Source organism: Xenopus laevis, chromosome 2L (assembly GCF_017654675.1).
Source record: "Xenopus laevis strain J_2021 chromosome 2L, Xenopus_laevis_v10.1, whole genome shotgun sequence".
Taxonomy (NCBI): domain Eukaryota; kingdom Metazoa; phylum Chordata; class Amphibia; order Anura; family Pipidae; genus Xenopus; species Xenopus laevis.
Genome location: NC_054373.1, coordinates 178,448,621 through 178,466,595, shown reverse-complemented (window position 1 = coordinate 178,466,595; position 17,975 = coordinate 178,448,621). Strand labels below are relative to the sequence as shown.

The window sequence follows — 17,975 nt, the reverse complement described above, 5'->3', positions numbered from 1 at the left end:
AATGTAGTGGAATGGGGAGTACCATCATGGAGTGGAATAGAATGGAGAGTGCCATACTGGAATAGAATGGAGAGTGTCATACTGGAATAGAATGGAGAGTGTCATACTGGAATATAATGGAGAGTGCCATATTGGAATAGATTGAGAGTGCCATACTGTAATAGAATGGAGAGTGGCATACTAGAATAGAATGGAGAGTGGCATACTAGAATAGAGTGGAGAATGACATACTGGAATAGAATGGAGAGTGTCATACTGGATTAGAATGAAGAGTACCATAGTGGAATATAATGGAGAGTGCCATACTGGAATAGAATGGAGAGTGCCATACTGGAATAGAGTGGAGAGTGCCATACTGGCATAGAGTGGAGAGTGCCATACTGGAATAGAATGGAGAGTGTCATACTGGAAATTGATGGAAAGTGACATATTGGAATAGATTGAGAGTGCCATACTGTAATAGAATGGAGAGTGTCATACTGGAATATAATGGAGAGTGCCATATTGGAATAGATTGAGAGTGCCATACTGTAATAGAATGGAGAGTGCCATACTGAAATATTGTGGAGAGTGCCATACTGGAATATAATGGAGAGTGCCATATTGTAATAGAATGAGAGTGCCATACTGTAATAGAATGGAGAGTACCATACTGGAATATAATGAAGAGTGCCATACTGTAATAGAATGAAGAGTGCCATACTGGAATATAATGGAAAGTGCCATATTGGAATAGATTGAGAGTGCCATACTGTAATAGAATGGAGAGTATCATACTGGAATATAAAGGAGAGTGCCATATTGGAATAGATTGAGAGTGCCATACTGTAATAGAATGGAGAGTGTCTTACTGGAATAGAATAGAGAGTGCCATACTGGAATAGAATGGAGAGTGTCATACTGGAATAGAGTGGAGAGTGCCATACTGGAATAGAATAGGGAGTATCACATTGGAAAAGTGAGTGCAATACTGAAATTGAATGGGGAGAAGAAAACTAGAATTAATAGAAAATACCATACTGAAATGGAATGGGGAGTAGACAGTGCTCTTAATATCACAAAAATATTGTAATTAACATTGTGATATTTTGGTAGCTAAGCCTACAATGGTTCCTGACAGTAAGAAACCAGCAAGCTAAGGTATGAGCTTAATATTCCACTGCACACTCTTATGTGACTAAAAATTAAAAAAAAAAGATTTAACTTTATTATTGTTTGCCTGTGGGTTTTAAAGTAATTAAGTGGTAAATATCTTGTTCACGGAGAAGGATATATTAAACACTCACTGCTAGTTAGTGCCCCGCATCAAGTTTATTACAAAGAACACTGAGTTACTTGTCACTCGGCAGAAATCAGCTCCCTCTTACAATTCTCCCTTTGTGTTTGAAATCCAGATGATTGCCTGCAGGTTATGTAAACTGTAATTTGCTAAATACTGTTATCTTCCACAATAACAAATGTTAAACCAAGTGAAACCTTGCAGATATTAAAGGGGATGTGAACCCCAAAACACATTCTGCCTAAAGAAAAGATCATTCTAACCACCTTCCCAATACACATTAATCACCATTTGAAGTTTTATAGTTTATCTGCAAATGCAACAGCTGCTGAAACAGGACCTGCCCATCCATGGCTATTCTCACAACTGCTGGATTTGACTTCTGAACCAATGTAGCGTAGACGTAAGATGAGTGTTGTGAAGGAACATACAAGGCATTGCAAGAACTGCAGTCTTGGCTGAAGTAAAGCTGACTTTGCTACTTTTTTCAAAAGTCTGAGCCAGCAGTGCAGAATGGTGCAGACACCGCTTTCAGCTGCAGTTACATTTACAAACAACTTTAAAAGCATTCAGGATTCATGATCAATGTATACTGGAAAGTTTCTTGCAATCTCATTCATTAGAAAATATATTTTTGTTGGGCTTTCGCCCCTGTTAAGAATTTTTTTAAGACTGAGAACAAAATCACTACCAACAATTTGGTAAAGCTTGTTAGATGCAGAAATTTACATTGCAAGTCACTAAGTCTGTGCAGAGATGTCAGTGATTCACCTTCACGTTAACGTTTACCATATAATAGAATGGTCGATTTTCAATCGGTCTGCATAATTTATATTTTATAGTTGTTTAATTATTTGCTTCTTCTTCTGACTCTTTCCATCTTTCAAATGGGGGGTCACTGACCCCATCCAAAAAAAAAAAACATGCTCTTTAAGGCTACAAATATATTGCTACTTTTTATTACCGGTACTCATCTTTCTATTCAGGCCTCTCCTATTCATGTTCCAGTCCTCTTATTCAAATCAACGCATGGTTGCTAGGGTATTTTGGACCCTAGCAACCAGATGGCTGACATAGTAAACTGGAGAGCTGCTGAATAAAATGCTAAATTACTTAAATATCACAAATAATAAAAAATGAAAACCAATTGCAAATTGTCTTAAGGTAGCCATAGATGTAGAGATCCGATCTTTGGCGATGTCGCCAAACGAGCGGATCTCTCCCCGATATGCCCACATTGAAGTGGGTAATATCGGGCCTATGATTAAGAGTTTATGACACGAAACGCGTAAGGCTGTGGACACAATAAACTCTCTTCACTTTGAACTATTTGCCTGGTGGAAGTTTGCCTTCATTGAGTGCCTGCTCCAATATGGTTTTTCGGTTTGTCCGCTCCCCGTGCTGAGGGCTCAGGGCGATACATCTGGGCCACTTCCCTTTCATGGTGAGTACTCACTTTACTTTTGGAGACCCTAATATCTCAGAGGTATCATTGATCCGATTGTGGGCCCTAGTGCCCGACGATTGGACCACAATGCACCCAAAGCGGGTGGATCCAACGGGATTTTTTAACCTGCACGATCGAGATCGCCCAGATATCGATCGGGGAAGCCCATCGGATGACCCCACTCACAGGCCAATAAGCTGCTTTTATCGGCCCGTGTATGGGGGCCTTTAGATAATCATCTAGATCAGAGCTTATTCAAAAAGTTGTTGGCTCTTGGGTGGTCATATGTGACTAGGGTTGCCACCCGGCCGGTATTTTACCGGCCTAGCCGGTAAAACACCTGCCAGGGCCGGGGCCGGTATTACAAATTTACCAGCAATGTAGCTGCCGGTAATTTGTAATACCCTTTACAAAAACCCTTGCCCTCCAGTAAAAACGTATATTTCCTTTGGCTTCTGCGATGTGGTCCCAGCCCTTTTGCGGCGCTACCCTGTTGTAGCTACACTGACCGCCGGCTCTGCCCCCTTTTGCTTCACGCCCCGCCCCTTTATTATCCGCCCCACCACTGGCCGGTATTTTTTTTTTTTTTAAAAGGTGGCAACCCTATTTGTGACAGGTCTTCTCTTAGAAGTGCAGATATGGGACCGGTAATCCAGAATGCTTGGGACCTGGGATTTCCAGATAAGAGATCTTTCAGTAATTTTGATCACCTTACCTTAAATATACTAAAAAACCTTTAAATATTGATTAAACCAAATAGGATTGTTTGCCTCCTACTGTTTTATTATTACAGTAAACTGTAATTATTTGTTTATAATGGAGTGTATGGAAGATGGCCTTCTCATAATTTAAAGCTTTCTGGATAACAGATTTCCTCTTAACAGATCCTGTACCTGTACTGAATCATTAGCAGAATGCCACAGTACTTATAACCGTATTAATTTTGATTCCATATTTGCATTCAGCATTCAGAGTGTTCAAGGTGGTGGCACCAGTTCCAAGGGACTCCTACTCATAACTGCTGTGGTACAGTGCCGTCCACATTTCATACGGGCAACGTCGTCTGGAAATAATTAGTGGCTTCTTAACAGACTGCGTGGAAAATGGTCCCTTACCAGTTCAATCTGGCACATAAATACGCAACCAAAGTACATGATCCCAGAATAATGACTCTGCCCGGCGTGCATGATCTCTAGTTATTGAAATACCACACTGCAAAGTAAAGAGGGACCATAAATGCAAACTGATATTTTATTTGGTAATGAGCTCCAGATGAGGAATTAATCAGAAATGTTCTGAGATGTCAGTGCATTTGCCAGGACGGGACAGAAGTAAGAAGATTGCGTGACTTTATCAATCCGGATACAAAAAGCTCTTCGAAAATTTAATATACTGAGATAGAACATAAACATTCAGAAGATGAGCCTCAAAGCCCAATAACTACTTTCATTGTACTACATATTCTAATTCTAGCTATATAAACACTTTGAAAGACTTTCACTGAACCCTCATCCTAACAAACACTCTCACGGAGACAGCCTCTTGCCGAGATTGGAAAAAGCATTTAAAGAGATACTCTTGTGCCCAAATACTGTATCCCTTTTTAAAAAATGTGATTTTTTTTATAAGCTCTTCTAAGTGTTTTACAGTTTTTCTCTTACTAAATATATACAGTTTTCAAACAAAAATTACTTTTTGAAATTTGAGAAAAAAAGTTCCTTTGCCTTTCTTACATCTGTCATTCTGCTAATTAATATATTAAAGATTCAAAAACCAGCAATAAGGTAAAAAGTGGGCTTCAGGTTTAGACCATTCAATGCTCTCTTTTATTTGTGCCACTGACAGAATGCTCTGTTATACAGATAGCTAGAATCTCAGCTGCCATAAAGCAGGACAGGACTGCTGCTTACAATGGGGATCAGATAGGATCTGTGCAGCCACTGGGACAGAATGCTCTGTTATACAGATAGCTAGAATCTCGGCTGCCATAAAGCAGGTCAGGACTGCTGCTTCCAATGGGGATCAAATAGGATCTGTGCAGCCACTGGGACAGAATGCTCTGTTCAGTGGCGGGCCAAGCCGACCGGGCGCCCTAGGTGACCCGGACGGCCACCGCGCTCCCCTTCGTGCTCCCCTCCACGCTCTACTCCGCACTCGCTTGCGCGGACGTGTTAGAGTGCTGGAGGGGATGGAGGCAGGGAGGCAGAGGAAAGCGACGGAGGGGAGAGGTGAGAGGCGGGGAAAGCAACTGAGGAGAGACGGGGTAAAGCGCTTGAGGAGAGGGAGGCGGGGAGGAGTGCCGGAGGAGTGGGATGAGCAGCGAACATGGACTAGGGGTAGGCAAAAGTCAGGTACCTGCCCAGCACCCCCTTTCATTGCGCCCTAGGCAGGTGCCTCTTCTGCCTACCCCTAGTTCCGGCCCTGGCTCTGTTATACAGATAGCTAGAATCTCAGCTGCCATAAAGCAGGACATGACTGCTGCTTCCAATGGGGATCAAGTAGGATCTGTGCAGCCACTGGGACAGAATGTTCTGTTATACAGATAGCTAGAATCTCAGCTGCCATAAAGCAGGACAGGACTGCTGCTTACAATGGGGATCAAGTAGGATCTGTGCAGCCACTGGGACAGAATGCTCTGTTATACAGATAGCTAGAATCACGGCTGCCATAAAGCAGGACAGGACTGCTGCTTACAATGGGGATCAGATAGGATCTGTGCAGTCACTGGGACAGCATGCTCTGTTATACAGATAGCTAGAATCTCGGCTGCCATAAAGCAGGACAAATCTGATGCTTACGGGTAACGTATGAAAATCTTTTTTTATATACAAAAGAGACTAAAATAAAGTAAACATTTTCAGGTACAAATGCAAATATTATTTTTTCAAGCTAGCATCCATTTGAAAAAGAGCTATATCATAAAAAATAGAATACTATATTTCATGTACTGAACTTACTGTACCAGCCCAGAGTTTGGGCAGCCCTTTACAGCAATGAACAGCCCTTCAGAGTTACCTACAATAGCTCCTATCTTTTCAGTGTCACTTGCACATGCTCGGTGTGCTCTTGGCTGCTTTTGAGAAACTAAGGTTTGTGGATGTCAGAAATCAACAGAACATTAGCAAAAAGTGAAGTTACATCTGTCACAGAAGCTGCTACATAGATGATTATTAATCAATTGATGCAAAATGCACTGGTTTTCCTGGTGGAACCCAAATTCACTAGTTACTTAACAGCCTTGTATCTGCCATTGTATATTGTATATATTCAGTATATTGTGCTCAGGTAAAGGACAACAGCCCAGAGCATGTGCAGTGAACCTGCAGAAAAGAAGATGGGAGCTACTGGGGCATCTTCAGGGGCACAGATATTCCCTGCTAAAGGGCTGTGGTGCTCTTAGGTTGGTACAAAATGCCTAAAGCAATTGTGTAGCATTAAAAGCCTAATGATTTGCTGAGCTTTAGTTATCCTTTAAACAAAAGCATAACTGCTGTCTTTACAACACTGATTCTTGCAGATGATTCAATTGGTTTTTCAGGTATGCGGAGGGAATGACACAGGATGGGCAATCTGTCCTTTTTTGCAAAGAAGATTGTAAAAAAATGAAAATACTAAAATCAGTTGCAGATTGCATAGTTCAAACAGCCAAAAAGAAAAAAAAAAGAAAACCTTGGCAACGTTGCTTGTTTCAAGCCAAAAATGGACATTAGAAGAACACTGAAAATAAAAAATCCTGCTGCATAAAATAAAGACAAATTGGGATATTAAAGTCATAAAAATCTGAAAAAAAACTAAAAATTGGAAAGGAATGTTGAGGTTAGAGATGAATAAGGATGAGCCTTTGTAGTTTGGTGATATGAAAAGTGTTGGCTGGATTCCCCTCTAAATAAATCTGGCTCAGTCAGTAAACGGGAAAATGCGTCAGCGAGGAAACCATCTTTCTTTTCTCCCGGGAATGGGCCATTTTTCAAGCCTGTGTCAGAGAGAGCTGCCATATATCCCTACCCTCGCAAATAATTACATCCTCAATATCCATTTCTTTTACTCTTCTGTTGGGTTTAACTTTAGCCATGTCCTTTTATTCACCAAGACCACGCCCCTTTACTATAGACCACACCTTTTTTTCTAGCTATAATGAGCCTCTCTGAATTGAAAAATGAATATGGGGTATATTTTGGGTAATAGGCCAACCTGGTTCTACAGGAATTAGCACTTGTAACAAACAGTCTGATTTAAAGAGGACCTGTCAGCCAGACATAGAAAACTGTTAAATAGAAGTCGTTCTCAAACAGTAACACCAAAAAATGATAGTGTTTTAAACGAATATAATGTACTGTTGCCCTGCACCAGTACAACTGGTGTGCTTCAGAAACACAACTATACTTTATATAAACAAGCTGCTGTGTAGCCATGGGGGCAGCCATATAAGCATAGGATATACAGTAGATAAAAGATAAGTACTACTATAGTTTATATAAACAAGCTGCAGTTTAGCCATGGGGGCAGCCATATAAGCATAGGAAATACAGTAGATAACAGATAAGTACTACTATAGTTTATATAAACAAGCTGCTGTGTAGCCATGGGGGCAGCCATATAAGCATAGGATATACAGTAGATAACAGATAAGTACTACTATAGTTTATATAAACAAGCGGCTTATTTATATAAACTATAGTAGTACTTATCTGTTATCTACTGTATATCCTGTGCATGAATGGCTGCTCCCATGGCTACACAGCAGCTTGTTTATATAAACTATAGTAGTACTTATCTGTTATCTACTGTGTATCCTGTGCTTGAATGGCTGCCCCATGGCTACACAGCAGCTTGTTTATATAAACTATAGCAGTACTTATCTGTTATCTACTGTGTATCCTGTGCTTGAATGGCTGCCCCCATGGCTACACAGCAGCTTCTTTATATAAACTATAGTAGTACTTATCTGTTATCTACTGTGTATCCTGTGCTTGAATGACTGCCCCCATGGCTACACAGCAGCTTATTTATATAAACTATAGTATTACTTATCTGTTATCTACTGTGTATCCTGTGCTTGAATGGCTGCCCAATGGCTAAACAGCAGCTTGTTTATATAAACTATAGTAGTACTTATCTGTTATCTACTGTGTATCCTGTGCTTGAATGGCTGCCCAATGGCTACACAACAGCTTGTTTATATAAACTATAGTAGTACTTATCTGTTATCTACCGTGTATCCTGTGCTTGAATGGCTGCCCCCATGACTACACAGCAGCTTGTTTATATAAACTATAGTAGTGTTTCTGAAGCAAACACACCAGTTGTACTAGTGCAGGCCTTTATAACTCTTATTTTTTTACTGTTCTTTTATGAAACATCCATACCTGTTACAAAGGCATTTAAAAGTTCAAGATGTCAATCATACAATGCCTGCCCCACCTCTATGCCTACATTGGTATTACTACAATTACTATACACTAGATCTCAGTTATAAAAAGTTTTAATTATAACTTGTTATATATATATATATTTAACCCTGGAAATACCATGCAAAGCCAAGGCTTGGAGGACTAAGCAAGTATACAAGGTCCTGATTAGAACACTCTGCAGTCATTATTATTATTTTTATATTATGAGATAGAAAATAAGTCAGCAGGGTCCAGTCAACACTTTCTATCAGTGCTACCTGCACTACTTTTGTTGTTGTTGAAATGTGACTCACACGGCTTTTAGTGGGTGCACGGGAATGCCAGGCACTGATCTTGTCCTCGCCCTGTCCCCCTCTGGCCCTGTCGGTCTCCCTGCTTCACTGCTTTGGATCGATATCAGAGTACTATGGGTGACAATTCTATGTATTTCAATGGTGTCAGGTGCATATCACTGACAAATGGTTATGGACTTGTTACTGTAGGTGACCAGGCGAGGGTGGCTTAAAGGGGTTGTTCACCTTTAAATGAACTTTTAGTATGATGTAGATATTCTAATTGATTTTAATTTTTTATTATTTGTGGGTTTTGAGTTATTTAGCTTTTTATTCAGCAGCTCTCCAGTTTGCAAGTTCCACAATCTGTTTGCTAGGGTACAAATTACCCTAGCAACTATGCACTGATTTGAATACAAGACTGGAATATGAATAGGTGAGGGCCTGAATAGAAAGATGAGTAATAAAAAGTAGCAATAACAATACATTTGTAGTCTTACAGAGCGTTTGTTTTTTAGAAAGTTTGAAAGCTGGAAAGAGTCAAAAGAAAAAGGCAAATAATTAAAAAAACTATAAAAAAATGAAGGCCAATTGAAAAGTTGCTTAGAATTAGACATTCTGTAACATACTAAAAGTTAACTTAAAAGTGAACCACCCCTTTAAATAAGGTCCCTGATGGTGAGTTGACATGTCTGGGTGAATGGAGTTGTAGTCAGGGGCCCACCGGGGCTACTGCCTCAGGGCCCCCCTCCGGCCCCCACTGCCGATCCGGCGTGCTTTTCATTGGGCGAGTGCGCATGCGTGCGGAGCCGCATGCGCAGATCTTCTATTCTACCGTGACCCCCGACAAAGTGGGGTCGAGCCGCCCCACTAAGTAGAGGATCTGGGCCGGTGGGGCCCACAAGAGCCGGGGCCCACCGGGTTTTTTCCCGGTGTCCCGCCGGCCCAGTCCGACAGTGGTTGTAGTACAATAACAGCTGCTGGGCCAATACTATGGGGGCCTACACATAATATAGAAGAATGATGTTAATGAAAGGGGTGGTTCACATTTAAGTTAACTTTTAGCATGCTATAGAATGGCTAAGTCTAAGCAACTTTTCAATGGGCCTTTATGTTTTAATAGTTTTTAAATGATTTGCGTTCTTCTGACTCTTTCCAGCTTTCAAATGAGACTCACCGACCCCATCTAAAAAAACTAATTTTCTTTAAGACTACACATTTATTGTTATTGTATTGTAATTACTTATCTTTCTTTTCAGGCCCTCTCCTATTCATACTCCAGTCTTTTATTCAAATCAATGTATGGTTGCTAGGGTAAATTGGACCCTAGCAACCAAATTGGTGAAACTGCAGTCTGGAGAGCTGCTGAATAAAAAGAAGCGAGTAAACTCAAAAACCACTTATAGTAAAAAATTAAAGCCAATTGCAAATTGTCTCAGAATATCACTCTCAACAAGTCTGCATCATAGTAAAAGTTAAGTTAAAGGGATACTGTCATGGGAATTTTTTTTTTTTCAAAATGAATAAGTTAATAGTGCTGCTCCAGCAGAATTCTGCACTGAAATCCATTTCTAAAAAGAGCAAACAGATTTTTTTATATTCAATTTTGAAATCTGACATGGGGCTAGACATTTTGTCAATTTCCTAGCTGCATCAAGTCATGTGACTTGTGCTCTGATAAACCTCAATCACTCTTTACTGCTGTACTGCAAGTTGGAGTGATATCACCCTCCTCCCTTCCCCCCCCAGCAGCCTTACAACAGAACAATGGGAAGGTAACCAGATAGCAGCTCCCTAACACAAGATAACAGCTGCCTGGTAGATCTAAGAACAAAACTAAATAGTAAAAACCCATGTCCCACTAAGACACATTCAGTTACATTGAGAAGGAAAAACAGCAGCCTGCCAGAAAGCATTCCTCTCCTAAAGTGCAGGCACAAGTCACATGACCAGGGGCAGCTGGGAAATTGACAAAATGTCTAGCCCCATGTCCGATTTCAAAATTGAATATAAAAAAATCTGTTTGCTCTATTGAGAAATGGATTTCATTGCAGAATTCTGCTGGAGTAGCACTATTAACTGATGTGTTTTGAAAAAAACATGTTTTCCGATGACAGGATCCCTTTAAAGGTAAACAACTCTGTTAAGGGAGGGGAGTGCCCACCCCCTTAAACCTTATGTGATACTCACTCTTCCCTGGGCTCCTCCATAATTCCCAACATTTTGACCACGCCTATATTATGACCACACCCCCTAATTACCATGTCCATTTTACAAAATTTTGCGGGTTATGTAAAGTTTGAACACATTTCTCGAGGCTTTAGGGTCAGGTTTTATGTGTTACTATAGTTTTGCTAATGAAGGTGAATTGCCCTTTAAGCTGCAAGTCAGTTTCTCCAAGAGACCTGCTTATCTTAAATTGTTACAATTGATTCTTTGCTTATCTTAAATTGCTACAAAAGTATCTAAGTTCACCTGGCAGTATTCTGGGCTCTCTGTCAAAAGCCAATTACGTTTTAGAAACTTTGAATCTTTTTCTGACTGTTCAGTGCAGGAGATCAGAGAGAAAGTCAGGACATTTCAGTAACAATTTGGACTGCGGTTTGAGCTGTAAAAATCGGGACTGTCCTGCGAAAAACGGGACAGTTGGGAAGTATGTATTCTCCACTAATAAAGCCAGTCCTGTTCATAGTAGAATGGTTTCATTAAAAAGTAATTCAGTGGATCTAAAGCCATAGAGACTTGCTATAAAAGGCCCTATGGAAACAGGATCCCGTCATCATCAGACTTTAGACTGTCAAGAGATTTGAGATCACCTTTGCATCAATCACACGGGGTCAGGGTCCGTGCAACAGAACAAGCGATAAGGCTATAGCTGGCATTTGACACAGTTTAGCATTTCTCAATATTATCTCCTTATGGTTCACTGATCAGATGCTGGGAAAGCAGAAAACTAGTTCTACTAGAAAAACAGAACCACAGGAGGTTAGCACCTATTGACCCATCCAACTCTCCCAAAACTTGTTCCAGATACACCAACATCTACCCTGTATTCTTATTTTGCTGACTAATTATGTCATCAGCAAATCTCTGAAAACCTTCTGGCAATTTCACGCTCATTCTCAAAGGGGTCAACGCACAATTTTAGATGTTCTGTTGATGTATATTTTCCCTAAATCTCTGTTGTGCCCTTAGCCTTACAGGAGAACTACAATTCAACAATCAAACAGTTCTGACTTGTGAAAGGGGTAGGGGTTGCCACCTATTTTAAAAAAATTTACCGGCCAGTGATGGAGGGCGGTAACACCGTGACGAAAAAAGGGGCGGGTCACGGGTAAATGGGTGGAGTGTGACGTAAAAGGGGTGGAGCCACGTACAGCGGCCCGCAAAAGGGGCGGGGCCCCATCGCAAGAGGGGCAGAAGACGAAGGAGGGGTAAATTTCTGTCGGAGGGCCAAGGGCTTTTGTTATAGGTATTACAAATTACCGGCAGCTACATTGCCGGTAAATTTGTAATACCGGCCTGGCCCTGGCTGGTATTTTACCGGCTAGGCCGGTAAAATACCGGCCGGGTGGCAACCCTAGAAAGGGGGTGTCTAAAATATTGGCACCCCCAGAGATTCAGCTTTCATTGTCTTTTAATATAAAAGTGATCTTCCCCTTTAACACCTGCCATGGCTCTCCTATTTTGATAATACTAAGGGCTCTTACTGACGAGCGGTTGTAGCTGTGCTCCCCTGCATTCCGTTTTTCTGCGTTCAGCCGCAGGGGAGCGCAGGAATAGACGCAGGCGCGTGTAGGCGCTGAACGCAGGTTGAGACGCAACATGCTGCATTTTTCCTGCGTTCGGCGCCTACGCGCGCCTCTGTGAGTACAGCCCCATTGAAAAAAGCTTAATGGGTCTATTCCTGCGCTCCCCTGCGGCTGAACTCAGAAAAACGGAACGCAGGGGAGCGCAGCTTCAACCGCTCGTCAGTAAGAGCCCTCATAAGATGAAACTGAAAGCTGTGGCCAGTAATTAAGGGGGTGAGGTCAGGTACCATTTGGGATGCCTAGCCAAACAAGATGGTAATGGAACTCAATTGCGGGGGAAACCAGAAAGTCAGAAAGGTAATTACAAATGCCAGTTTCAGTTGCCGTTTTATTTACAGGAATGAAACCTGTTAACCAGAAAGCTTGGGCCCTGAGGTTTTACAGATAACTGATCTCTCTGTTATTTTGATCTTCATACCTTAAGTCTACTAGAAAATCATGTAAACATTAAATAAACCCAATAAGCTGGTTTGGCTTCCAATAAGGATTGATTATATCTTAGTTCATGTACAAGCTACTGTTTTATTATTACAAATAATTTTTAAACATTTGGAATATTTGGATAAAATGAAGCCTATGCGAGACAGCCTTTCCGTAATTTGGAGCTTTCTGGATAACTGGTTTCCGGACAACAGATCCTGTACCTGTACAACCACTTGAAATGTTTGATTAATGCATATTTGAAAAGTTGCTTAAAGGTACATTTTCTTTGGGTTTACGTCCCCTTTAATTACAGCAGGAATGGTAGGTAGAGATAAATGAGAGAAAATAAATCTTTGCTAAAGCCATCAGATAAAAGCTCATCAAGAGATTCATTCCACTCAGCATTTAATAAAGGAACCGAAAAACTGCCATGTGACTCGTGATACAAAAACTGAACAATTTGCTGCCGTGGAAGTGACAATAGGGCTCGGAAAGGGTTACACACTAATATAAAGGTACTGGAAGTGACAGTGGGGGTCTGAAAGGGTTACAAACTAATATAAAGATAATGGAAGTGACAGTAGGGGTCTGAAAGGGTTACAAACTAATATAAACATAATGGAAGTGACAGTAGGGGTCTGAAAGGGTTACACACTAATATAAAGGTACTGGAAGTGACAATAGGGCTCGGAAAGGGTTACACACTAATATAAAGGTACTGGAAGTGACAGTAGGGGTCTGAAAGGGTTACAAACTAATATAAAGATAATGGAAGTGACAGTAGGAGTCTGAAAGGGTTACACACTAATATAAAGGTACTGGAAGTGACAGTAGGTCTCGGAAAGGGTTACAAACTAATATAAAGATAATGGAAGTGACAGTAGGGGTCTGAAAGGGTTACAAACTAATATAAAGGTACTGTAAGTGACAGTAGGGCTCGGAAAGGGTTACACACTAATATAAAGGTACTGGATGTGACAGTAGGGGTCTGAAAGGGTTACACACTAATATAAAGGTACTGGAAGTGACAGTAGGGGTCTGAAAGGGTTACAAACTAATATAAACATAATGGAAGTGACAGTAGGGCTCTGCAAGGGTTATACACTAATATAAAGGTACTGGATGTGACAGAAGGAGTCTGAAAGGGTTACATGTTACACACTAATATAAAGGTACTGGATTGACAATACAGCTCTGAAAGGGTTACACACTAATATCGAGGTACTGGAAGTGACAGTATAGATCTGCAAGGGTTATACACTAATATAAAGGTACTGGATGTGACAGTACAGATCTGCAAGGGTTATACACTAATATAAAGGTACTGGATGTGACAGTAGGGGTCTGAAAGGGTTACAAACTAATATAAAGATAATGGAAGTGACAGTAGGAGTCTGAAAGGGTTACACACTAATATAAAGGTACTGTAAGTGACAGTAGGGCTCGGAAAGGGTTACAAACTAATATAAAGATAATGGAAGTGACAGTAGGGGTCTGAAAGGGTTACAAACTAATATAAAGGTACTGGAAGTGACAGTAGGGGTCTGAAAGGGTTACAAACTAATATAAACATAATGGAAGTGACAGTAGGGCTCTGCAAGGGTTACACACTAATATAAAGGTACTGGATGTGACAGTAGGGGTCTGAAAGGGTTACACACTAATATAAAGGTACTGGAAGTGACAGTAGGGGTCTGAAAGGGTTACAAACTAATATAAAGATAATGGAAGTGACAGTAGGGGTCTGAAAGGGTTACAAACTAATATAAAGGTACTGGAAGTGACAGTAGGGCTCGGAAAGGGTTACACACTAATATAAAGGTACTGGAAGTGACAGTAGGGGTCTGAAAGGGTTACAAACTAATATAAACATAATGGAAGTGACAGTAGGGGTCTGAAAGGGTTACAAACTAATATAAAGATAATGGAAGTGACAGTAGGGGTCTGAAAGGGTTACAAACTAATATAAAGGTACTGGAAGTGACAGTAGGGCTCGGAAAGGGTTACAAACTAATATAAACATAATGGAAGTGACAGTAGGGCTCTGCAAGGGTTACACACTAATATAAAGGTACTGGATGTGACAGTAGGGGTCTGAAAGGGTTACAAACTAATATAAAGGTACTGGATTGACAATACAGCTCTGAAAGGGTTACACACTAATATCGAGGTACTGGAAGTGACAGTATAGATCTGCAAGGGTTACACACTAATATAAAGGTACTGGAAGTGACAGTAAGGCCTTGCACTGGTTATGCAGGAGTATAAAAGGGCCCAGCAGTGACAGTCCGGCACCAGTATAAACAGTCACAATATAAGTATGAGGGAATACAAAGCAGCTTTATACAGGAGAGCAACATTCACTGACCCCTCTCGGCTTCCTTAGCTGCCCTCCCCTTTTCCCAGTCCCCCTCCCCTCTGTCACTTTCACACAGTCTGTCAGGCCCTTACCAGATAGAGGGGCGCGTAGATTTTGAAAGACTCCTCCATAGCGCCCTGTGTGATCTGCAGGTAGGAGCCGAAGCATGACGGGTTCCAGGTGTGACCGATCTCATAGCAGCTGTGCGGGATGGACTTGCTCAGGGCCGCCATGCTGAGGTAGAGAGACGCTGCGCGCCGGAGGAGGGAGGGAGGGAGGCGGAGGACGAATGGGATAAAGGTCTCTCCACTACAAGCCGCGGCTCCGTGAGGTTACTCTCGTGCAAAGCCCTGACAAGCTTGGGACGCCGGGAGCGCGCGCGCGTGCCCGACTCAGAGCAGTGCCTCAGACTTGTACCTCAGTCTTGCGCCTCAGACTTGTACCTTACACTGTACCTCAGACTTTTACCTCAGACTTGTACCTTAGACTTGTACCTTAGTCTGTGCCTCAGACTTGTGCTTCAGACTTGTACCTTAGACTTGTACCTTAGTCTGTGCCTCAGTCTTGCGCCTCAGACTTGTACCTTAGACTGTGCCTCAGACTTGTACCTTAGACTTCTACCATAGACTTGTACCTCAGACTTGTACCTCAGACTTGTGCTTCAGACTTGTACCGACTGTGCCTCAGACTTGTGCCTCGGACTTGTGCCTCAGACTTGTGCCTCGGACTTGTACCTTAGATTGTGCCTCAGACTTGTGCCTCGGACTTGTACCTCAGACTTGTACCTTAGACTGGTACCTTAGACTTGTACCTTAGACTTGTACCTTAGACTTCTACCTTAGACTTGTACCATAGACTTGTACCTCAGACTGGTACCTTAGACTGTGCCTCAGACTTGTACCTTAGACTTCTACCATAGACTTGTACCTCAGACTTGTACCTCAGACTTGTGCTTCAGACTTGTACCGACTGTGCCTCAGACTTGTGCCTCGGACTTGTGCCTCAGACTTGTGCCTCGGACTTGTACCTTAGATTGTGCCTCAGACTTGTGCCTCGGACTTGTACCTCAGACTTGTACCTTAGACTGGTACCTTAGACTTGTACCTTAGACTTGTACCTTAGACTTCTACCTTAGACTTGTACCATAGACTTGTACCTCAGACTGGTACCTTAGACTGTGCCTCAGACTTGTACCTTAGACTTCTACCATAGACTTGTACCTCAGACTTGTACCTTAGACTGTGCCTCAGACTTGTACCTTAGACTTCTACCTTAGACTTGTACCATAGACTTGTACCTCAGACTGGTACCTTAGACTGTGCCTCAGACTTGTACCTTAGACTTCTACCATAGACTTGTACCTCAGACTTGTACCTCAGACTTGTGCTTCAGACTTGTACCGACTGTGCCTCAGACTTGTGCCTCGGACTTGTGCCTCAGACTTGTACCTTAGATTGTGCCTCAGACTTGTGCCTCAGACTTGTACCTCAGACTTGTACCTTAGACTGTGCCTCAGACTTGTACCCTAGACTTCTACCTTAGACTTGTACCTCAGACTTGTACCTCAGACTTGTGCTTCAGACTTGTACCGACTGTGCCTCAGACTTGTGCCTCGGACTTGTACCTTACACTGTACCTCAGACTTTTACCTCAGACTTGTACCTTAGACTTGTACCTTAGTCTGTGCCTCAGACTTGTGCTTCAGACTTGTACCTTAGACTTGTACCTTAGTCTGTGCCTCAGTCTTGCGCCTCAGACTTGTACCTTAGACTGTGCCTCAGACTTGTACCTTAGACTTCTACCATAGACTTGTACCTCAGACTTGTACCTCAGACTTGTGCTTCAGACTTGTACCGACTGTGCCTCAGACTTGTGCCTCGGACTTGTGCCTCAGACTTGTGCCTCGGACTTGTACCTTAGATTGTGCCTCAGACTTGTGCCTCGGACTTGTACCTCAGACTTGTACCTTAGACTGGTACCTTAGACTTGTACCTTAGACTTGTACCTTAGACTTCTACCTTAGACTTGTACCATAGACTTGTACCTCAGACTGGTACCTTAGACTGTGCCTCAGACTTGTACCTTAGACTTCTACCATAGACTTGTACCTCAGACTTGTACCTTAGACTGTGCCTCAGACTTGTACCTTAGACTTCTACCTTAGACTTGTACCATAGACTTGTACCTCAGACTGGTACCTTAGACTGTGCCTCAGACTTGTACCTTAGACTTCTACCATAGACTTGTACCTCAGACTTGTACCTCAGACTTGTGCTTCAGACTTGTACCGGGCCCCCGGACTGTGGCCTCAGACTTGTACCTTAGATTGTGCCTCAGACTTGTGCCTCAGACTTGTACCTCAGACTTGTACCTTAGACTGTGCCTCAGACTTGTACCCTAGACTTCTACCTTAGACTTGTACCTCAGACTTGTACCTCAGACTTGTGCTTCAGACTTGTACCGACTGTGCCTCAGACTTGTGCCTCGGACTTGTGCCTCAGACTTGTGCCTCGGACTTGTACCTTAGATTGTGCCTCAGACTTGTGCCTCGGACTTGTACCTCAGACTTGTACCTTAGACTGGTACCTTAGACTTGTACCTTAGACTTCTACCTTAGACTTGTACCATAGACTTGTACCTCAGACTGGTACCTTAGACTGTGCCTCAGACTTGTACCTTAGACTTCTACCATAGACTTGTACCTCAGACTTGTACCTTAGACTGTGCCTCAGACTTGTACCTTAGACTTCTACCTTAGACTTGTACCATAGACTTGTACCTCAGACTGGTACCTTAGACTGTGCCTCAGACTTGTACCTTAGACTTCTACCATAGACTTGTACCTCAGACTTGTACCTCAGACTTGTGCTTCAGACTTGTACCGACTGTGCCTCAGACTTGTGCCTCGGACTTGTGCCTCAGACTTGTACCTTAGATTGTGCCTCAGACTTGTGCCTCGGACTTGTACCTCA

General features: G+C 42.2%; 1 protein-coding gene across 1 annotated transcript in view; it reads right to left on the bottom strand.

The window, feature by feature from the left end:
- tmem135.L (transmembrane protein 135 L homeolog) overlaps window positions 1-15,406 on the bottom strand; it is a 259,711-nt gene extending 244,305 nt beyond the window's left edge. Inside the window, 1 exon segment of the mRNA NM_001092072.1 lies at window positions 15,096-15,406. Coding sequence (NP_001085541.1) covers window positions 15,096-15,236 — 141 coding nt within the window. The 5' untranslated portion in view covers window positions 15,237-15,406.
- Window positions 15,407-17,975: the final 2,569 nt, after the last annotated feature.